Source organism: Salvia splendens, chromosome 22, assembly GCF_004379255.2.
Source record: "Salvia splendens isolate huo1 chromosome 22, SspV2, whole genome shotgun sequence".
NCBI classification, from domain to species: domain Eukaryota; kingdom Viridiplantae; phylum Streptophyta; class Magnoliopsida; order Lamiales; family Lamiaceae; genus Salvia; species Salvia splendens.
Genome location: NC_056053.1, coordinates 941,937 through 964,917, shown reverse-complemented (window position 1 = coordinate 964,917; position 22,981 = coordinate 941,937). Strand labels below are relative to the sequence as shown.

Here is a 22,981-nt window from a genome sequence, read left to right as displayed (position 1 = left end):
CTAATCAACTATGGGACATTTAATCATGGACGACGGAGGACGGCGGAGGGAGTATTCAATATTTCTCAATATTGAATTGCTAGTTTCCATCGGTTCGCAAAGGCTCTCGCCAACCTTTCCATCGTGTGATCTATACGATGTTAAGAAGCAAAACCATATAAAAAGTGATAACACCACACCCTTTGATAAGAAGAACACATATTTTGTTTAACAACTGAAATCCCAAATTAGTTAAAAAGTTATAACCACGACATAATATATATAACAGAAATTTGATAAGCAACATGAAAATTAATACTACTATACTATATGATCCAGTGCCATGGATGCCCTCCACTCGTCAATCTTAGCAGCTTTCTCCACATCCAAACTCGGAAGCACACGCAGCTGCAGAATTTTAAGAATCTCTTTGCTCTCACCAAGAAGAATCACTGCTCGCCTCACACTATCCTCCCTTTCTCTGATGTCGTTTCTGTGACACTTTAACCTGATGACCTGCACTAGATTCGTGAGGCACGCTGCTAGTATATCTGAGATGGTGATCGATATACTCTCAAATAGCTCGTCATCATCTTGGTGCTCGCCATCTCCAATTCCTAGTAAGATCGTTTGAGAAATCCTGTACATTGAAATAGCAGCAATAACTCTACGAGGCCAATTCAGAGGGTTCTGCATTAGAATATCATTCGCTTGAGCCAAAAAATCTGTCACGGTTTTTCCTGCCCTGTTAGAAAGGTTTTGGAGTGTTTCCTTGCACGCTGTGCCTCTCACTCTCATGCTCTTCAAATCCTCTCCATCCCATTTCTTGTTATTTTCAACTTCATCCCAAACCACATCCGCTACATTTCTCATGTTTTCTAACTCTCTGGTTCTGTCTAGAGTTTCCTCGATAAGCTTCACAATAGGAAAGCCCTCACTCACACACTTCAATAACTGGATGGCCTTGTCATAAGTAAGAGCAAGTGAAATGGCCGTCAAAGTCACCACGGGCAGAGACCAGCAATTTGGAGGTTCTTGAGAATGCAAACTTGGAACGTGGCTGCTGTCGAATCGTCCCACCCCACAGAAGTTTGAAGATTTCTTGAAAAGTTGGATCAGATTCTCGGGCTGTCTTTTTTCGCCTATTTGTATCAACTTATCCGCCTCGTTGCAGATGTTGTGGAGGATTTTATAAGGCAACTGTGGCTCACCTTCAAGTAGAAGAACATATTGCCTGAAATCCGCGTGTTCTCCTTCCTTTGATTTGTGTCCTCCCGCTAAAACAGATCCTTTAGTTTTGCAGAAACGCAAGAAAACTGCACTACCAAGTCTAGCAGAGAGGAATAAAACCAATTTTGCAGCTGAAACAAAGAGAATCTGACCTCGGATGCAGAAATTCAGAAAAGATCTTCTTGCATCACGAAAAAGCTTCTTGCATAAGCGGTTTGGAAGTTGAAAAGGAAGTGATCTGTCTCTCCACTCCACTAGCCTCCAAGTCCAGTATTTCTCAACCTCGAGTTCATCTCTGAAGCTCCTTCGCTCCGTCTCAGAAATCTTTAGCCATGAAGCAACGAACCATCTCAACAGAGGAGCAATAGTTCCCATTGCCACTCCTATTGACTGAGTGTTTAAAATCCAGCCGACAGACCAGCCATAGTCTGATTCACTTCTCCCCTTAATATTTTGGATATACCAATGGAACAAAAGTCTATTTGCAAACCGAGCTTCTACCAACAATAGAGCTATGAAAAGACACAAGAGTCCTGATATACAAGAAATGGCAGACCTTGCGAGAACGAATTGGGATCTGCTAGTTTGAGCCATCACCCAATACGCTTTCACCATATTTTCAACTTCATCAACACTAAACCTTCCCCACTCTACTTGTCTATTCGAAACTGATTCGTGCATTTCATCATACTTCAATCCTATATATCTTTTGGCTCCCGGAGCCATCAGTGACACACAACATAATGTTGAAAGGAAGGAAAACATGATGACAACAGACATAACCACTTCGGGCAGCAACACTCTAGTTACAGAGCTCTGCATCTGAGCAAGATGAATGATTACATTTGCAGCAATAGTGATGACAAGAATGCCTAACGCTGCCATGTTTACTACAATTTCGTTATTCTCCATGGAACCCAAAGATGTCATGAAATTACTCATAGCAGTCGACATCAAAACAACGCTGCCAATCCTTGCGTATTTATCACGGTAGGTGACGTCCACATTTGTTAGATCTATTGGCAGTTTCATGGCTACTGCTAAGAGTGTGAGGGAGAAAGCGTTGAGAGAGAAATACTTACACGGAAGCCAATACTTGTTGCTTCTGAAGCCAATGAAAGCATCGGCCGCCATGGCAAGTGTGCAGACGGCAGAAGCTGCTGCAATATACATGCCTATCCATGGCATAGTTGAATCCAGTGATTTTTGCGCATAAGTAATAGTATAATCATAATCCATGAGCTCAATTGTTTCGATTTGTGCTTCTCTTTGATTTTGATTGTACCACAGACTCTTAGTTCAATCGAAAGAGTATCAAGTCTTTGCCGTGTTAACACAAGTCGTCCCTGGAAGTTATGGTTGAATATTCCACCTCATACATTAATAGTCATGTCCCACGAGTCACTAACAGTCATGGTAAGCTAATCAACTAGCCTATTAATTCCTTCTTCATTGATTGCAAAGATTGTGATTTCTTTCCAACACTTGCGATATGTTTATGACATTGATAAAGCTTGACGACGTGTTCTTTTGTTGTGACTGTGCAAACAAAAAAATGAAGAAAAATTGCACATAAAGTAGTGCCTGGAACCTTTTTTCCTTTCTCTCGATAGCAGACATCCCCAATGATATCCCGGCGGACAAGAACAATAACCAAAATTCCCAAAAAAAAAACTCGGAAATTGGGATGTCCGTCGTGTCACCGCAATAGCGGATGTCAGCGCACACCCGCGGACGACCTCTCGTCAGCATGGGACGTCCGCGTCGGCCAATTTTGTCGCAATAGCGGACGTCCGCCGGAACATCCGCTATTGTGGATGCTCTAAATTTATGAATGTTAAAAATTTTAATATAAATTGTGAAAACATGGAGTGTTTATTAAGATCATAACTTCACTATTAGTCAATGTGTAATCTTAGTTTGCTTGAGAAAAGGACGTCGGCATGTACGAGCGTTTGTGTTGCTATGAATTTAATTAGTTTTGGTTTATCTTTTGATTATTTTATTAATTAGTTTGTTAGTTGTTGTCTCCGACTCGATTTCCTTCCTAGATTATATTTATTTTTATATTAGCTTTTTCATATAGGATTAGGGTTAATTTGATCCATCCATCGTCTATGCATACGATTTTAAGAAGCAAAAGCATATAAAAAGTAGTAGTAATAACCAACACACATTTTATTTTGCAACAGAAATCCCAAAACAGATAAAAGTTACTTATAACCATAAGAAACATCACACAACTGAAAATAGATAAACAACATGAAAAATAGTACTCCTATACTATATCCTAGGCAGCCCTCCACTCATCAATCTTAGCAGCTTTCTCCACATCCAAACTCGGAAGCTCGCGCTGCTGCAGAATTTTAAGAATCTCCTTGCTTGCACCAAGAAGAATCGCAGCTCGCCTCTCACTTTCTTCCCTTTCCTTGACTTCATTTCTGCGACACTTTAATGTTATGACCTGCACTAGATTGGTGAGGCACGCTGCAAGTATATCCGAGATAGTGATGGATATAATCTCAACTAGCTCATCACCGCCTTGGTTCTCGCCATCTCCCATTCCTAGCAAGATCGTATTAGTAATCCTGTACATTGAGTTAGCAGCTATAATTCTAGCAGGCCAGTTTAAAGGGTTCTGCATTAGAATATCTCTTGCTTTAGTCACAAATTTCCTCAGTCTTTTCTGCAATGTTAGCGAGCTTTTGCAGTGTTTCCTTGTGCGTTGCGCCTCTTAGTCTCGTGCTCTTCAAATCCGTCTCATTCCATTTTTTGTACAACTCAACTCCATCCCAAACCACAACTGCTGCTTTTCTGATGCTTTCTAACTCTCCGGTTATGTCTAGTGTTTCCTCGATAAGCTTCACGATAGGCAAGCCCTCGCTGATACAGACCAATAACTGGTTTGCATTCTCATCATCAATGTTGAGAAGAGCAAGTGAAATGGCTGTCAAAGTCGCCACGGGCAGAGACCTGCAATTCGGAGGTTCTTGAGAATGCAAGCATGGAACGTGTCTGCTGTCAAATAGTCCCACTCCATCGAAGCTTGAAGATTTCTTTAGAAGTTGGATCAGATTCTCGGGCTGCCTTTTTTCGCCTACTTTTATTAATTTATCCGCCTCGTTGCAGATGTTCTTGAGGATTTTAAAAGGCAACTGTGGCTCACCTTCAAGTAGAAGAACATATTGCCTAAAATCCACTTGTGTCTCATCACTTGATTCGGATATAGGCCCTAAAACAGGACTTTCATTCTTGCAGAAACAAAAGAGAACTGCACTACCAAATCTAGCAGAGAGGAACAGAACTAGTTTGCTTGCTAAAACAAACAGAATCTGAACTCGAATGCAGAAATTCATAACGAATCTTACAGCAACCCGTAGCAGCTTCTTGCATACGCGGTTTTGCACTTGAAACGGAAGTGATCCGTCTCTCCACTCCACCAGCCTCCAAGTCCAGTACTTGTCAACCTTGAGTTCATCTCTTAAGCTCTTTCGTTCCATCTCACAAATCTTGAACCACGAAGCAGCGAACCATCGCAACAGAGGAGCGATAGTTCCCACTGCCACTCCGATACACTGAATGTTCAAAATCCAGCCAATGGACCAGTCATAGTTTGAAGCAAGAAACACATGTTTGTTAGTATCAAGACTTAACTTTTACAAGCCGAGGCTCTAGAGTTTCGAGGCTATTTTTCCCAAACCGAGCTTCTACCAAAACTAGAGCTGTGAGAAGACACTTAAGTCCAGAAACAGAAGAAACGGCAGACCTTGCTAGAACAAACTGAGGGCAGCTAGTTTGAGCCATCGCCCAATACCCTTTCACCATATTTTCAAGTTCATCACTACTGAACCTTCCCCACTCCACTTGTCTATTCGAAACTGATCCGTGCATTTCATCATACTTCAATCCTATGTATCTCTTAGCTCCCGGAACCATCAACGACATACAACAGAACGTAACAAGAAAGAGGAGCATGATGACAGAAGATGTAACCTGTTGGGGAAGCACGAAATACAACACGGATCCACTGCTATGCATTTGAATCGTATGAATGATTATATTTCCAGCAACAGTGAGGACTAGAATGCCTAAAGCAGCCATGTTTGGTACAATATCATTGCTCTCCATGGACCCCAAAGATGTCATGAAATTACTCATGCTACATGACATCAAAACAAGGCTGCTCATCCTTGCGAAACTATGGTCGAAGCTGAGGTCCAGGCTCGTTAGATCTACGGAAACTTCATGGCGACTGTTAGCAGTATAAGGGAGAAAGCGTTGAGGGAGAAATACTTACACGGGAGCTAATACTTTCTGCCTCGGAAGCCAATGAAAGCATCGGCCGCCATTGCAAGTGTGCAGACAGCAGAGGCTGCTGCAATATACATGCCAATCCATGGCATGGATGAGTCAAGTGAAGCTTGTATTTTTTTTAGATGTTGTGAGGGTGAAGAAGCCATGAGATCAAAAGCTAGCCCATCGGTCCGATTTATTCTTCTCTTTGGTTTTGATTGTACGGTTGTACCACACATTCTTATTCTTATTCACCAACTTGTGCTGTTTCAATCAAAAGAGTACCAAGTCTTTGTCGGTTAACACAAGTCATCTATGAAAAATCATTTTTTCAATGAAAGGACGATGTGTTTTTCAAAGATCGGTGCTATTCTTTAGCCAATTATTCCCAGTTCTTGGTCAAGAACAATTTTTTCTCTATTTCTTTGCGTTTTGCCTTTGTGGTGAAGGAGGAAACTTTCACCAAGTTACACTCCCATTATTGATGAATGTATATAAAAATATGTCAATATAAAAAACTATAATTACACATCTTCAATAAAATAATTGACATAACAAGTTCAGTCAGTTCAAGAAATCAATTCACCAACTAATAAAAAAAATCATGATTCGTAACTAACAAATTCAACATCAGAAATCAATTCACATGATTTGCATTCTATTGAATTAAAATTTAAAGAAAAAAGAAGAAAAAACGCCTCTGATATTGTAGAAACTTCCATCTGGCTCGAATCTTGAACCGGACCTGAGAGCCCAAACCCGGAATGCGCAGCTTCAGCTTCTGACCCGACCCGCAGCGGCACGTTGAAATCATTGAGCTGTGGTTGACGAGTTCATGCGGCTATGGCAATGCTTTGATCAGTGAAGGATAATTGGATTTGAAATTACCGTAATGGGCATGGAAGCCGGGTTGGTTTCAGCTTCGAGATCGAGTGCAATTTGGTGAATTTTCATGAACGATGGATTTTCCAATTTCGAGTGGATGGAAACTGTTTTAGAAGATGGAAGGAAGGAAGTTGACAATTTCTCAATTCGGTTATTTTCAGTTAAATCACTTTCAAGTTTTGTACGTGGAAGTCGCGTTTGTAGACGACGACTATTAACGCCTAATGTTTCTTTTCTTCGAGAATTTATAATGCCAATGTTAAGTGAATTTGACCAAATTTTTTATAGAAAATTGTATGAGATGCCTAATGTTAAATGAATAAATCAATATAAACTCGAGAATCGAGTATATATGTTATATGAATTTGATTAAATAAAAATTAATTTTAAAATATAAACTTATTTACAAGTTTTTAAATCCATGTATTTTGGTTCATCATTTCATGAATAATTTTATCGTCTTGACTCTTGCATTTGAGTCGAGGGAAAGGAGCACAAGTGGATTTTAATTTTTAGGCATATGTTCTTCTTCTTGAAGATGAGCCACAGTACTTTGCCTTCTACAATACTCAGGAACACAAATATCATACTACTATTAATTACTCCATCTATCTAATGTTAATAGGCCTTAAGGCTTTGGCAAAAATATTATACTAATATTTTATTCATTCATTCAGTCTCATAAAAATGACACATTTGTAAAAACAGAAAAATCATTCTATGTCCATTTAACACACCAAATAAGTATTATAAAAAAATCAGGTGTTAAAAAAGAAATGATTCGCTTTTAATGAGATGAAGGGAATAATAATATAGGAAAATGGCGACTACTTCAATTGCACTGAATATAAATAAACATTATATCCGTCTAGAAAGATATAGTCGTAATAGTGGATAATACAGATTTTAATACAAAATAAGTAAAGTAATAATATATTTACAGAGCAAAAAATGATTGAAATATTATTTTTGGTGGACTATAACAAATTGAAAAAATTAAATTATTTTTCCTATGCAAAATTGTAATACGATAGACTCATATCCAAAGCTTTTGAACTTATGCATTAATCACTTTAACATTGTATATTATGAGGCTAAATGGTTATGGGCTAAAAAAGTGGCCTGTTAGAGCACTGCAATGATTCCATATAGTCATGTTTAGTGGTCTCCTTAAATTAAGCAATTTGATTTGAATTTGTTGTTGTTAGTAGGCTGACCTGGCATGTGTAAGAAGAAATCCATGACTTGAATTAGACTGATGAAATGGGGCGGCAGCATCAGCTCAGCGTGCCTTCCCATCATCGTGATTCAATCACTCTGCAGCTGCCGCCACTTCCGAGAGTCTCTCCTGGTTAACGGTTCGAGCAAGGGATGCGCGTTTAAAATTGAACCGGCGATTCAGCCTGAAATTGGACCTTTAATAATTGGTTTGAAACCATTGATAATGGTTTGGCGGGATGCATGGGGCCTCGTCCAATGGTACACTTGTGCAAAGTTTGTTGGGATTGGGGTTGAAAAATTGTTGAAAATCGGCATTAGTCCTATATAAATAAAATTGTCGGTTTCAGACAATCAAATATTTTTTTTTATTGAAATCAGCGATTTTCCTAGAACATTGACCGATTTTCTAGTTTGATTTGAATACTATATCAGGTGTCGCCGATTTTAGACATGAATTAGACTTCTTAGTGCTCAGAACATCTGCGTTAGTGGTGCTATTAGCCTAAAGTAATGTGTCTCTCTCCTTCAAGTTTACCTACTACCATACCAGAGTGAATATGATCTCCACCGGACAAACATTCTCATTCAACGATCTATCAATGCTGCCCTTATCCTTATTTAAGAAAGAAATACGGAAAGCGCAGCTTTACTTTAGCTAAATCTATTCCAATGGAGAGAAGATCTATGATTAGCTTTTCGGGAACTTTCCAAACGAACAATTTACATGGGTAGGGCATTCATCCGGGCAGACCCTGAACCAGTGTTTTTTAGCTTTCTTCAGGATTTGGCATGCCCCTCTCTAGATAAGAAGCAGAACGCCTTGATTTCATGTTGTTGTGATTCGATTTGCTTTTCAGTTCGCAACGGGAGGTAATTTCCGTAACCTTCCGCTTAGTGAGTTAAATCAAACATTTCCAAGTCATGAGTGTTTTGTCCATATTCCTGCGCAGTTAATAGAAAAATTATCCTCAACTCAATAGAAGGTACTCGGCTGTGTGCTGCCAAAGACGAACCGCGAAATGTCTTTGCCAAGCATTTTTTGCCTTATGCAAACTACTTTTGTTGTTGGCTCACGGTTTGGTTCCGATTCCACCTCTAGGATAATCGGGCCAATGGCATCTCTACTTCAAACAAACCAATGCAAGTGATATTACTATAATAACCCTTGGATGGTTCCTTTTAGCTTCATGTCAAAGATTCGGGGTTCAGTGCAGTTATTTGTGAAGACGATTTTTACACTCAAAGTTGCCAAAAATATGTTTTAAGTTTTAACTCCAAAAAACCAATAGAAGCCTATGAGATGCCTTTCCAAAATAGACTACTCAATAATGGCTTATATAAATATGTAATGCTGATAGTTTAGCATTATATTTGTATTATATATATGAGTGCATAATGACAAGATAGTAGCATATATATTTCTCTTGAATTTTTTATATTCATGCGTTGATAAGTTGTATTCAATTATGAAAAACAAGTATATTGATATGGGACACAAAATAACTAACGATATCTAGCAAACTCTACGATATTGAACTGATATTTCACCTAAAAACTAGTACCAATCTTATGCATTCAACTCTTCGACATAACAAGTTATTGTCACATTTTCCTGTCAACTATATAATTGTCACGAAATTTGTTTTGTAAATTATTTTTTATTTCGTTTTGAAAATGAAAAGCAATATTGGCCGTTAGCTATTTGCCTTCGATTAAAACGAGCTATCTTTATTAAATCACATGAGATCAGAAAAAAATGGTGGACAAAGAAACAGCCTTGCTACTTCTCATTACATTGTGTTTCACGACTTTTCTTTTCCCTTTTTCTCAATTATCTATGCTATATTTATCTCAAAATAATAAAACAACACTACACACTATTGCAACTGCATATTGATACGAACCCTTATTATTATTATTTAGTTTAGATATTATAGAGATTTAGCATATCTTTTTCTATATCTTTGTTTTCTTGTTCATTAAGTCAGTAACATTATAAATATGATAGACTGTTATCATATTTAATCATCCCTCAATGAATATATTATTTTGGCCAAATGCCTCGAGTTATACTTTGAATCCATAATTCCCTACGCTACCTGCTGCCCGACGGAAGGTCTCCGCGCACAGCCGGAACGTATATCTGATCTGTAGCCGTTGCCCGACGGGTTGGAACCCGCGCACAGCCGCCCAGATCTTTATCTCCGCCGACCCTCACGGGCGCCGGATTATCTTTATCTCGTTATTGTCCGTTTTATCGGATCGTTAGGGATTTAGGTCCTTAACAACTGGTGCTTTCATCGTGATCTCACCCTCCCACCATCTCGAACCGAAGCTGCACCGCTGCCCGACGGAAAACATTCCTCGCACAGCAACTACTTTGGTTGTCGAGTCCCGCCTGTCCGCCGAGCTCTAGCCGCAGGACAACACTACTTCTGCAAAGCCCGACGGGAAGGACTCCCGCGTGCCGCGTCGAAGTCAGACGATCATCACCACCATTTCTACCACAACCACGATTCAGTCCGTCGACATGTCATATGACTACGCCGGCTATTGCCATCGTAAATACAATTTCCCACAACCCGTGCAGCCGTTTCACCCCTGCCACACTCGACAGCCCACTTGCTGGGACCCACCATGGAACCGTCGGACCACTACATATCAGCATTCTTCATCCTACGAGCTAGATATGTACTCGCCATCACCGCCCAAGCGCCGACCTACCTGTTGGGACCCACCTGTCTATCGAGAGACACCAAGGCAACGCCCCTTCAACGAGATCTTGGTGTATGATCAGCCGCCACCCAAGTACAGGCATGAACCCGTTTCCAGTAAACTAGATCGCGTTTTGGACAGATTGGACAAATTCGAGGCTTGGAGAGACGACACAGATCGCCGCTTCAAGAAGCTTGAGGAGTATCCGAGGCGACACCAACATCTTCATAATGGCCGCGCCGAGCAGCCTACATACCGGTCACCGCAGTCCGACCGATTTCTGAGTCACGGCACAGCTCCGTTGACTGTCATTGCCCCGCCACGGTCCGGCTTCACGCATCGGCCACAACAGTCCAGCAAGTTTATTGATTCGGGGAAGCAGCGTGGCCTACCCAATACTACCAATCTTATGGTTCGATCACTCACTCATGTCCAACAAGCGGCCTTAGACGATTACAACGAGAACTTACGTATTTATAGGTTAGAGCAAGCCGCTTTGCTCGCCCGTTTGAACGGGCCGTTTGAGGAGAACATTCAAGATGAAAATTTAGCCGAAGAGAAAACTGATAATACTCCCACGATAGTATTCGGTGATGATGTTCCCAATGACATTACCGATGTTCACAATGATGGCGCTTCTCCTGATGTTCCAAACAACGAGTCCTCTGGAGAGTTCATCAAGAACAAAGGGATTGTCAAGAACGACAATGAGCCACTGCAAGTGCTCGTTGGGGTATATGATGAGAAGATTGGTGAAAAGGAGGAGACATTGCTAGAAGATAAAGAGGAGGATGGTTCTATTGGTGAAGTGGAGAAGATAATCGCCTCACTCAATGTTGTTCAAGTGTCATCCAAAAATGTCGTTGGAAATTGTTGGGGCAAGAAAGGAGATGGTGCTTACACCGAATTGCCTGTAATTGCTTGTGTCAATGTGGATTTGAATGTCGGTGATGTTCCAAGTATGAATCATCGATCAACATCACTCGACAAAGATGCAAGGTTGATCCCTCCGAGTAATGACATGCCATGCTTGGGCATTCTGGGAGGCGTGGACAAGCTTTTCGATTTGGCAAGGAATTTTTCCGACAAAGTTGGGTCTCCTTTGTTGATTTTTTATGGAAGTGAAGAAGGGAGACGTTCATCTGTTCGGTGTGTGTTTGATCCAGGAGGAGTTGCCTCGCCGAAGCTTCTCTTTCAACTCTCATTTTTGCTTCGTAGTTCCCACCTTGAGGACAAGGTGGATTTTAACCGTGGGGAGTTGATACGAACCCTTATTATTATTATTTAGTTTAGATATTATAGAGATTTAGCATATCTTTTTCTATATCTTTGTTTTCTTGTTCATTAAGTCAGTAGCATTATAAATATGATAGACTGTTATCATATTTAATCATCCCTCAATGAATATATTATTTTGGCCAAATGCCTCGAGTTATACTTTGAATCCATAATTCCCTACGCTACCTGCTGCCCGACGGAAGGTCTCCGCGCACAGCCGGAACGTATATCTGATCTGTAGCCGTTGCCCGACGGGTTGGAACCCGCGCACAACCGCCCAGATCTTTATCTCCGCCGACCCTCACGGGCGCCGGATTATCTTTATCTCGTTATTGTCCGTTTTATCGGATCGTTAGGGATTTAGGTCCTTAACACATATCCACTTTTATTAAACGGATTAAATATCCTCCTTGGATATTTGTAGAAATTAGGGGGAAAATTTAATGCAAATTTGGCACCTGCATTCTTTCTTCTTTTATTTTATCCATTTTTTATTTTCCCTTTATTTTTTTAAAAAAAAGGGGGGCAGAACGCAGTAATTTTTTTTATTATAGTGATGGGGAACATGGTAAAATGAAGAAAATTTCAAATGCAAAAAAAGAAAATAATTATTTATAAGTGAATCGAAGATTTATGATTCAATCGATTGGACCGCTAAGAAAAATATTGTTGGCCATAAATTGAAATAAGTCCTGCATCTTAATGAATTCTTCAAAAGGTAAAAAAAACATCTAGAACGAGTAATTACGTTAATCAAATTAAATCTGAATACAATAGGAAAAATATCGTGGCAGCTTAAATTAAAGGTGCATAACTTATTGGTCTAATCGATTGAAATATAAATTAATTAAAATAATTACCCTTTTGAAGCATTCATTAAGGCGCATAACCTTTTTACAAGTAAATCGACGTAGTTATGAATTTGATCAAACCACAATTCATTAAATAAAGTTGAAAATGGGTATTTATGTTAAAATATACTGTACCATAAATTTTCACTCAATTTCAATTTTGTATACGAGTTAAAAATAATAACTCCAACTATACAAATTTAAAAATTTTATGATATTTCACTAGCCAATTTCGAAAATTTTAATATCTCATGTATGTGACTGCTTGACATCCAACTAGTATATCATTTAGTACATAAATGATTGAAATTATGTAAACATTTCAAGCATCTCCTCATAATTAACACTAATTGCTAAAAAAAATTGATAAAGCTTCATAAATTTAGACCCATTTACCTCACAAAAAACACAAATAATTATGAATATATTACGGTTACAAATTGACAAATCAACCATCAATTTCCACCATTTTATAACCAAAATATTTAAAATACAAACCCAAAAAAATTAACAGTGTTGGGTAGGTAATATTTGTAGGCATATAAAGAGGGAAGGAACAGTAAAAAAAGAAGGGTAAAAATAAAAAAAGAAAAAGAAAAGGTAAAAGACAGAAGAATTGATTCAGTGGTTGGGGAAAACGAAAAGGAAGGTGCCGTACAGTCAGACCTCACAAACCAAAACAGTGAAAAAAATTGAATGAGTGAAAGAAAAGAGAGAGAGAAATGGCAAAAGTTTAGCCCAAAACATGGAGAGGAGAAGAGAAAGACGATTTCTTCAACAGCAATGCGAAGGAGTAGTCCTCTTCTTAATTTTCTCGCACCAACTACAATGCATCATCACCAATACCAATGAATGGAATCCTTCTCCTCCTCTCCCCCTTTTTTTAAATTTCTTTTCCTTACCAAAAACAACAATAACAACTACAGCTCCACCACCACCATTCACTTTCATTATTATGGCAATTATTATTCTTATTCCCGTTTCCTTTCTTTCTCACTCATCCCTCTCTCTTTCATTATTATTGTCACCATCCCTTCTCCCCATTTCCCCTAAATTCAACTAAGCAATCCCAATACCCCCATTCTTCCCTATCAAGATTGGATTTTTTTCTCAATCGGAGCTCATTTTTTGGTGAGTGATTGGTTCCTGATATCATTTGTGTGATTCTTGGTTGGGGTTTTCTTCTTGTTTAGTTTGTTCTTGGTGAGTGCAGATTATTTTATGATTTCTTGTGTTTTTCCCTTTATCAATGATTAATCGATCAATACTGATTTAGTGGGGTGTTTTGTGGATCTTGATTTGTGTGTTCTTGCTGTAAATTTTGCTCCTTTTTGGATTGAATTGATTGTGATGATTTTCATGATTGATTGAACTTTATTTCTGCTAAAACCTCATGCCCCTTTGGCTTTTTAGTGTGGTATTGTTTGAATATTGTGGATTTCTTGAAGCTTTGAACCGACATATTTTGTTTGTATTTTAGGAAAATGCTAGGAGGAGGAGGAGGAGGAAGTAATGGGAATCCAATGTTCCCTGGTTATGTGGAGGAAAATCGTGCCCAATACAATAACAATACATTGCCTCAACTGCAGCTTTTTGCTAATGGTGAGTGTTTTTTTGTCCTTTGGTTGATTGTGATCGAAATGTGGTTCTTTTGTGTATGTTTGTTTTCTCTTTGATATAGTTTCTTGATATATATGTGGCTATGGTGGTGCTTCTGTGATTGTTGTTAGAGCTTTTATCCATTTTGCAATCAACTTAGAACGTATTTTAACCGATCTTGAAGTCTCTCAGAGTACGCGTCGTTACTGTAATCGGAGGCCTTATTCTGATCTTACCTCGTTGTGGTTCATCAGCATTGTCAAATTAGTTTGGTTTTTGAATTCTTACGATGAAGTGGTGCTAATTTCTTTCTCGTCGAAAGGGTTTTCCTTTGACGTGCCAAGATTTGTGAATCATAGGCTTGTTTTTTCTAAAGAGATTGCAAAAATTTGACATGAAATGAAGTTTGGGATTGTTTGAATTTGTTGTATATTGAACTGAAGTGTCTATGGTGTTTAGTTTATGAATGGACTTGTTTCATTGCCATCCGAAGATTATCGCCTCTTCCATGCTTAATTCTATCCAACTGTAGTTTCGTTTTCGGAATGTTTTTTTGTAAATGGAGCATCAAAATGATGAATCTAGCTTGCCTATTTTTGGACTGCTTGTCGTCTCTCCTCTGTTTCCCTCTGTTTCTCTGATTGCAACCATGCTCATTTTCTAAGGTTGAAATCGCCTTAAAAGTATGTAATATTCCATTGCCCCTTTTTCCCACGTCTTGAATTCGTTATAGTGTTATGTTTTTTATTTTGTCCTCTTGCTCTGATTATTAATTAGCTCATCTCAGACAGTTTTCCTTTTAACCTTATCTGTTTATTGAACTTGTCTGCAGTTCCAATTCAGTGTGGTGCTGGCGTTGGGACCATAAATCATGTCGGGAACAGGCACACGCCAACTGGCAACCACCCTATCAACAGAGGTGGGGATGGAGATACCTTGTCCATGCAGCAGAAACTTCACATATCTTTGAACAACAACTTCTGTCAGGAAGAAGCTAGCCGTATTGGCACTGTTTTGAACCCCAATCCCGTGTCAACGGGGCTCAAGCTCTCGTATGAGGAGGAAGAGCGCAACTCCTCTGTCACTTCTGCTTGTGAGAACATGAAAACCAATGTCCCTTCCATGCTTTCTTTTGGAAACGCTGTCAAAATGGAGATTGATCGACAGACTGAAGAATTCAGCCGGTACATCAAACTTCAGGTATGAGAACTCCATCTTCTCTTCGACTGTTCTACTAGAATGTTTGCAATCTAAATGCGTACTCTCTTTTTTTTCGGGTGGATAGGAAGAGAGTGTCTTGAAGGGAGTACGAGAGATAAACCAAAGGCACTCGGTTTCTCTGTTAAACGCCCTTGAAAAGGGTGTGCACAGGAAACTGCAAGAGAGGGAGCTCGAGATCGAGAACATGAACAGGAAGAACAACGAGCTCGGCGACAGGATAAAGCAGGTGGCCATGGAGGCGCAATCATGGCACTACAGAGCAAAATACAACGAGTCAGTTGTGAACGTGCTCAAAAGCAACATCCAGCAGCTGATGGAGCAAGGCACGGCCAAGGCCCGCGAGGGATCCGGGGACAGTGAGGTGGACGACGCAGTGTCAAGCTCGAATCACCAGAGAGTAATCCCAAACGACTCCATAAACAAGCACCCTCCGAGATGCAGGGCTTGCAACACGAAACAAGTATCCGTGCTGATCCTGCCTTGCAGGCATCTGTGCCTGTGCACGGATTGCGAAGGGTTCATCGACGACTGCCCCGTGTGCCAGGTAATGAAGACTGCTAGTGTTCATGTATACATGTAGCAAAGAAGTGTATCTGAGCACTTGCAATCTGTTGATGAAGCTGTAAAAACTGGTTTCTTTCAAGAATTGCTTATAAAATTACTCATGTTTGATAATTCCAACAAGAGAAAAAAAAATGGAATTGTGACCATTTTGCAACATTTGTGTAGATAAACAATCATGTAAAAACTGCAACATGCATTTGAAGTCACTCCTTTTAAGGTCTACATGTGTGACATCAACTGGCCACCACTACTATATTTCTCTTTATTGAAGAATACACTTTTTTTGTGTTTTGTTATAAATTTGTAGTCTCTTTCACCTACACAAAAATCTTCACCTCCTTTTCATTGAGCACCAATCCAACTATTGTTACTTATCTTCTTACCTTCTTTTCCTAGTCTTGCTTAAACTTTTCTAGCCTTTAACCCAGGCTTGGGGTGGGCACTTTATGATTTTTGGAATATTTTCAAACATCATTTAGTAATTCAACCTGGTCTAAAATTAAGAATAACTCATAAGACGTTTCAAGAGTTTATAGTACGTAATGTGAATAGATTATAATAGCCAATAAATTACGAAATTTAGTCAAATTTGGTTGCATTCATTAAATTTGAAAATAAAATAGTAGTAGTATTAAATTAAAAAGTTTTAATTTTTTCTCAAATATCTTGTCCAATTACACAACGGTATCTGCAGTGATGCTCAAAACGGTGTTGTTTGATTAGAATAAAGAAAAAAGAAAAGATAAAAAAAGAAAAAAAAACTCATTTTAATGATAAATGATATTTGAAGGGTCACAAAAATATGTTTTTGTGTATAGATAAGATAATTGAGAAAAATTAAAATTTCATGATTTGATATTTTAATTTTCAATTTCAAGAGATTGGTTAGAATTTGACCAAATTGTGTGATTTAATTGACTAATATTCCTTTGGATAATTGAGTCTATAAATTAGAGTGAGAAAATTATAGTTGGAGAGGGAAATTGAGGAGAAATATAAGAGGAAGAGTATATGGAAAAAAAACGAGTATATTTTTTAAAATTAGATCATAAAACAGAAGATGGAAATGAAGAAAGATAGACATTTAAATAATCTTCCATTATATTCATGTTGAATTTTCTAGCTATGTCTAATATAGGTAGGATAACATTTTTATAATTTTGTAGCCAATGAACAATTTTCAAACCTAAGTAGTCAAATTGTTATAAGGCACTTAATTTGTGGATGACCTAACGTGAATTGGTGGGCTGATTAGGATTAGAAAAGAAAGACAAACATTTTTATATTTTGGTGGTTATTAAAAAAATATATCCACATGTATTATTATCAACCCACACACAAAAAAAGTCACACTTGAAAATCTATTGATTTTGATTATCCACTTCTTTTATAGATAATTAATATGGTAGCATAATGGAATATATTAAAGTTAGGCCACCTTTGAATTGGAATTGGTTGATGAGGTTTATCTTTGGTAATACTAATAATTCACATTGATGAAAGAAGCGGTTGGAATAAGCGTGTTTCCGAAACGAAACTCCCACGTGGAATAAGCGTGTTTCGGAAAGCTTTTGAGCTATTTCATAGCTGTGAAGTTCTATAGCGTGAGTAGTTAGTTAAACTTAGGTCACACAATTTCAGTTGTAAATGTCATGCAATTTTCATTACTTGTTTTCTTTAATTGGAATTTATATTGTTATGAATGGAATGCCTATACAATGATTTTGGGATGCCTATGTACCAATTTGGATATCAAATTATTATGGTTTTAACAATTTCATCGCACTTTTCTTCAATTTCTGGAGTTTGAAAGCACTCAGCACTTTTCCTTATCCTCGTTGTTAGATCATACTTTGCTAACAAAGTTCCTCCTAATTTTAAGGTGAGCAATTTTATTTTTCTTTTCCAGTTTAAATGTAATTTTGTTGCTATGCATTTCATTTTGTTGATTTGCTTGATATATACAAATATATTTATGTGATGAAGATGCATTTCAATTCAGACTTTTTAAATTTTGTTTTCTTTTATTTGATTCCTTGCTTAATTAAAGGATTCGTTCAATGGTGACATTTGGGAGTAGTTCTTTTATTTTTATTTTTTACTATATGTATGTGTATTGACCTAAAAGTCGAGATCTATTTATCTCTAATATTTCTTCCCAAAATTATCGGACTCAAAATGACATTTACTGTTTTCTAATTTTATTTATAAATTTATGGAGAAAAGCTAGAAAAGAAATTTAAGTGTATCTAAATATCTCGAATAAAAAAAAATTAAAAAGACAAAAATGGGTTGTGCTTATATTCTTAGTCCAACCTTTCACTGAGTTTGTAATGATGTAGATGGACAATGTGTGAATCAATCTATGTACATACATAAGTACTATGATCCAAATATTTCCTCAATCAATAAAGCCCCAAATTATTGCAATAAAAGTTGATTGAAAATATCATTGCACTTTCTTGTTTGCCTTTTCCACACAACAACACTTCAATTCCCCCTCTTGTTAAATACGCCATTCTTGTTTTTATGTTTTTTTCCATGTTTTGTAAAATATAAAACTAATGTATAGACTCCTACTTAATTAATTAATAAGAGAGAATGATTTATGATTAACCTAGTTTTGGATTGCGTGGAAAGGAAGTGTGGCGATAGGGTTGAAGATGGTTTTTCATAATAAGGTTAAATTATAATTTTGCAGCATAAGTTCTAAATAGGGAGTATAATTTTATTTTCATTTAAACGTAGAGATGTGACAAGCTAATAATATAAATTTCATTCGAAGAAGGGATTGCTCCTTTTCTTCGGGGTCACGCCTTGACAAATTATTACTTAGACTATATTTATAGTCAGTATCGGTTATTATCTCCAATATAATATTATTAAATTGTTTATAAAATATCTTATAACGTTTTGTATCGTGACTGCAATTACAAAAAAAGTATCTGACATTTTAATTTTGAATTAAAATAAATCAACAAAATATATTTGATGAAATTGCCCTTTAGATTTTTGTTGGGGCATTTTCTATCCAAAATTAAAAATTATTACGTACTTTTTGCAGTTAACATTTAAATAAAATATTGTAATTTAAATACTAAAAACGATGAGACAAAACTGGATATTTTATGCAGATTAATTATTTCGTAAACATGTGTCAAAATGCTCTCTTAGATTAAATTTTGTAATAATTTCCTCTGGTTGCTCGTTTACTCTCAGAAAATACTTTATCAATATTTATGGACTAGAATATACTTACACAGTTACACCCATACGATGAAATTGGACGTATATTGTTTGTCTGAAATTTATTCGGGAAATGTGATCAAGCATATTTCTATGCAACCATAGTAAAATTAGTGGTCCTGTTAAAATATTCCTTATATACTTTTCTTGTGAAAAACTATATAAACTTGAAAATAAATATTATTGGGAACTTGGGAATATATTATGCATTTGCAGAATATTTTTCTTTTTTTCTGTAATTTAAAATTTGAGTGGAAGAATATTTCAAAAGTTTTAAATATCGACATACTCAGAATATATTTTCTATTGACATCTCTTCATTGAAATAGAATCTCAATAGATAAAAAATCACAACATATGAATATAAATGACCCAATTTCTGTCTTTTTCAATTTTCAATTGGACCACTTCTCCAATTTTGTTAAAGAAAGAGGACCATTTGTGTGAAAATATGTTTCAAAATTTGCCTTGAGCACAATCTCAAAAGTGGCCCCCAACTCCAAAGACACATGTTTCTAGCTTATATTTATGAGTGTTTAGTTTTTCAAAATTAAATTATTTTGATATTGAAGTGCTTTATGATTACTCGTGATTAATTTACATAGAGGTGAGCCAAAAACTTATAAACCAAGATTAGTCATACATGATATTGTCCCGAGATTAAGTATTGAATCGTATTTACCTAATCGTACAATATTTCATAAGACAAAATCTTGTCTAATCCATTAAAGCAAACAACATTCATGTGCATGGATATTTCTTAAGTTAATAATACTTCCATTTTGAGGAACTTTGCATAATAAATTATAAAACAAGGTCCTACAAATTTGCCAATTTTAGTCTTTATAGTATAACATTTCACTAATATTCTCTTCAAATATTTACTTTTTCAATAGAGGAACTTCAAATGTTTTACTTTTTCTTTTTCATCTTAGGGTTTCTTTAGGTGGGGTGGGGGTGGGGGTGGGGTAGATGCTAAACACAACACCCTTTAGTCTTAAAACCACCTATAAAAATCAAACATTATCATTTATCATGAATTTAAACTATGCCACATGCCTTTTTTACAGCTGCTTTATTCCCTTCTCCTGATCTGACAACACCATCAATTTACATATTTTCACAACCTATAAAAATCCTAACATTCTTTCCTTCTCTTTAAACCTATAAAGACCAAACCAAAGCTGCAACTATACAACAAAAGTGACTATTCCTTCATTTTAACTGTCTTTAAACAAAACACTTATTTATTAATATGCATGAGAATATTAAAGATTGTGACAACAGATTTTGGACCAGTCACTATTTGAGGATCTTATGGGCATAACCACAATATAAAAAGGCTGAAGCTTATGCTCAAAGCATCTCCCTTTCTCTCACTTGAAATTTTTAAAATGGCAAGCAAAGCATCTCTTCCTTGATCCTAAACCTTTCTTTGCTTACAATTTTTTCTATTCCTTTCTCAAATCTTTCATTTTCAAATCATGCACCATTTTCCTCATGATAATGCTGATCAAATTTCTCACAGCTTAACTAATGTTATCATTAAACATGGCTGCATTTTCCCCTTCCTCAATAGCTTGGTTTCTTTCATAAGACTCAACTGTTTCTTGTGTAAATGTTTGTAGATTCAACTCATCATCTTCAAGAAACAAGAGGACTACTCCTAATCACACATTCAATTCAATTCTTTGATACCTTACTACAATTTCTGCCCCAAAAAACATTTCTTTTTCATTTGGGATTTCTCCAAAGACTCATATCAAGATTGGGTCAGAAGGAGCATGAGTTTCTTGACATTCCTCATTGGTTCCACAAAATCATGGCAGCCAGCCATGACAGTGAACACAACAGCTTCATCATACTGGCTGAACTGGAGGGTGCTGCTCTGCTCCTTGTGGGTGCTGATGTCGATGGTGTTCGCCTCTCTTCTCATATCGAGACATGAATGTCGAAGGAACTCACAAGAGAATGCAAATGGACAGGTGAGAGAATCACCAGGGATTTTGCATGAAGATGAGGTGTGGAGGCCCTGCCTTCGAAGCATTCACCCGGGCTGGCTCCTCGCCTTTAGAGTTTTCGCGTTTCTGGTGCTTCTGTCTATGCTTATACTAAATGTTGCTGTTGATGGAGGCACCATTCTTTACTTCTACACTCAGTGAGTCTTCAAGTTTCTTGCTTTTTTATGATCCATCTCTTCAAAGTTCGGTTTTTATGGTTAATTAATTATACCTTTTGCCATTGAATAGGTGGACTTTTACATTGATAACCATATATTTTGGGGTAAGTGAGAAAATGGCCTTATACTAATACACTATTTTAAAACATATTTCATGCCTTCTAATCCTTTCACATTCAAATTTTATGCAGCTTGGATCCTTACTGTCTATTCGCGGATGCTATGAATACAACCGAGGTTCCACAGAGGCGCATCTTGACACGGAGCGTGGCAAAGGCAAGGACCCGAATCAACACCATAATGTTCGCGAAGAAGCAGGATTCTTGGCCTATGCTTTCCAGATCATTTTTCAGGTGAATCTCATTGGATCATAATTCATAACATTCTTATCTTTCACAAGGCTTGATTTTTTTTGGCTTATTCAGATGAATGCCGGAGCAGTGATGCTGACAGATTCCGTCTTCTGGTTCATACTAGTCCCCTTTCTTGTCATCAAAGATTACCATTTCAGTTTCGTAAGTACTTCTAAATAGTGCCATCTTTCCCATCATTTTCTTGACTAAGAGTTTTCTGATTCTTCTTGCAGCTGATCATAAACATGCACTCAATAAACGCAGTGTTTCTACTCGGGGAGACTGCTTTAAACAGTCTGGTAAAAGTAACAACTCATTACTATTTTTAGTATGTCACAAGCTACTGATATTGATCCTTAAACTTGTGCAGAGGTTTCCATGGTTTAGAATAGGATACTTTTTCCTCTGGACTTCTGTTTATGTCCTGTTTCAATGGATACTACATGCCTGTGTCTGGATATGGTAAGATTCTTACATTCCCAATTTCCATCAAATGCAAAAATATGTGATCCAATTCAATGCATTTAGTGACCTTTTTTGTAATCTGAAACAGGTGGCCTTATCCCTTTCTTGACCTCTCATCATCCTATGCTCCATTGTGGTAAGCAGAAAACAACCTTTTTTCGAGCACTCACACGCGTTTTAGCATCAAAACATGGCTATTAGTATTCTTGGTAGCTTAATGGATAAACAGAAGTGTATGGTTTTGTTTTAGGTATTCAACTGTGGCATTGATGCACATACCGTGCTACGGGGTTTTCGTGCTAGTGATGAAGGGGAAGCATTGGACTCTAAAGAAGTGGTTTCCTGAGACATATTGGTATGCTCAACCTCAGTAAAGCTTTCTGAGATGCTGCAAAAAAGTTTTGAGCAAAAACTTGGTTAAAAAGCAATAGATTTCAGCGTTGATTGGATTCCTAAACAGGTGCTTTTTTTTAGGTTTTGAGAGATGTACATGTCAATACAGAGTAGTCCATAAATGTATGTAACTACAAATAGATTTCTGACAAAAAAACATAGTGATATGTATTCTTCATGTAGGTGTCTCTTTCTTTGTGTCAAATAGCCACTCACTGCAAATCAGCAATGCATAACTAAAAAAATGAGAGTTGAAGCATCCTTATAATGATATGAAAAGATTGTTTACAAATAAAACATAGTAATACTCCTAAACAAATCCATTGTGCTTATCATCACTACAAACAGTGTTGTGAGGAGTGCGGGGCGAAATTCAGAGGTGGAGGAGCGATGGGGACGCGTGGGCCCCACAAAGCGGGCCGCGGAAATATTTGTAGTCTGAAAATTTTGAAAAATGAAAATACCATCACTACTCTACCATCAAATATTAGATGTGTGTGTTGGGATAT

The 22,981-nt window shown here is 37.3% G+C and overlaps 4 protein-coding genes across 5 annotated transcripts; 2 read left to right on the top strand and 2 right to left on the bottom strand.

The window, feature by feature from the left end:
• Positions 1-300: 300 nt before the first annotated feature.
• On the bottom strand, positions 301-2,448 carry LOC121787810. Its single transcript, XM_042186653.1, has one exon. The coding sequence runs from the start codon at positions 2,446-2,448 to the stop codon at positions 301-303; it is 2,148 nt and encodes a 715-aa protein (XP_042042587.1).
• Positions 2,449-3,869: 1,421 nt separating this feature from the next.
• LOC121787808 lies at positions 3,870-5,337 on the bottom strand. The gene is made up of 2 exons (XM_042186650.1): positions 4,870-5,337; positions 3,870-4,784 (listed from the first exon to the last, which is right to left on the bottom strand). Exons 1-2 carry the CDS (start codon positions 5,335-5,337, stop codon positions 3,870-3,872), a joined length of 1,383 nt encoding a protein of 460 aa, XP_042042584.1.
• Positions 5,338-13,153: 7,816 nt separating this feature from the next.
• Positions 13,154-15,947, top strand: LOC121787756 (BOI-related E3 ubiquitin-protein ligase 1-like). Its single transcript, XM_042186595.1, has 4 exons — positions 13,154-13,583; positions 13,933-14,054; positions 14,884-15,251; positions 15,337-15,947. Exons 2-4 carry the CDS (start codon positions 13,937-13,939, stop codon positions 15,850-15,852), a joined length of 1,002 nt encoding a protein of 333 aa, XP_042042529.1. The 5' UTR covers positions 13,154-13,583; positions 13,933-13,936; the 3' UTR covers positions 15,853-15,947.
• A 1,603-nt stretch (positions 15,948-17,550) lies between these two features.
• On the top strand, positions 17,551-22,650 carry LOC121788082. 2 transcript variants are annotated; one of them, XM_042186955.1, is made up of 9 exons: positions 17,551-17,718; positions 20,711-21,240; positions 21,332-21,365; positions 21,453-21,614; positions 21,687-21,776; positions 21,848-21,913; positions 21,985-22,076; positions 22,168-22,215; positions 22,330-22,650. In XM_042186955.1, exons 2-9 carry the CDS (start codon positions 20,867-20,869, stop codon positions 22,451-22,453), a joined length of 990 nt encoding a protein of 329 aa, XP_042042889.1. In that variant the 5' UTR covers positions 17,551-17,718; positions 20,711-20,866; the 3' UTR covers positions 22,454-22,650. The 2 variants fall into 2 exon arrangements, with proteins under 2 accessions (XP_042042889.1, XP_042042888.1); XM_042186954.1 differs by lacking the exon at positions 17,551-17,718 and having other exon boundaries at positions 20,439-21,240.
• The last annotated feature ends 331 nt before the right edge of the window (positions 22,651-22,981 follow it).

Bases quoted from the DNA above. Each gene is read 5' to 3' on its own strand.
- LOC121787808 (XM_042186650.1), bottom strand. From the start codon at position 5,337: ATGGAGAGCAATGATATTGTACCAAACATGGCTGCTTTAGGCATTCTA. The intron at 4,785-4,869 runs GTAAAAGTTAAG...TTGAACATTCAG, and splicing joins AAACTCTAGAGCCTCGGCTT to TGTATCGGAGTGGCAGTGGG.
- LOC121787810 (XM_042186653.1), bottom strand. From the start codon at position 2,448: ATGGATTATGATTATACTATTACTTATGCGCAAAAATCACTGGATTCA.
- LOC121787756 (XM_042186595.1), top strand. From the start codon at position 13,937: ATGCTAGGAGGAGGAGGAGGAGGAAGTAATGGGAATCCAATGTTCCCT. The intron at 14,055-14,883 runs GTGAGTGTTTTT...ACTTGTCTGCAG, and splicing joins ACTGCAGCTTTTTGCTAATG to TTCCAATTCAGTGTGGTGCT. The intron at 15,252-15,336 runs GTATGAGAACTC...TCGGGTGGATAG, and splicing joins GCCGGTACATCAAACTTCAG to GAAGAGAGTGTCTTGAAGGG.
- LOC121788082 (XM_042186955.1), top strand. From the start codon at position 20,867: ATGAGTTTCTTGACATTCCTCATTGGTTCCACAAAATCATGGCAGCCA. The intron at 21,615-21,686 runs GTGAATCTCATT...TGGCTTATTCAG, and splicing joins CTTTCCAGATCATTTTTCAG to ATGAATGCCGGAGCAGTGAT. The intron at 21,914-21,984 runs GTAAAAGTAACA...AAACTTGTGCAG, and splicing joins AGACTGCTTTAAACAGTCTG to AGGTTTCCATGGTTTAGAAT.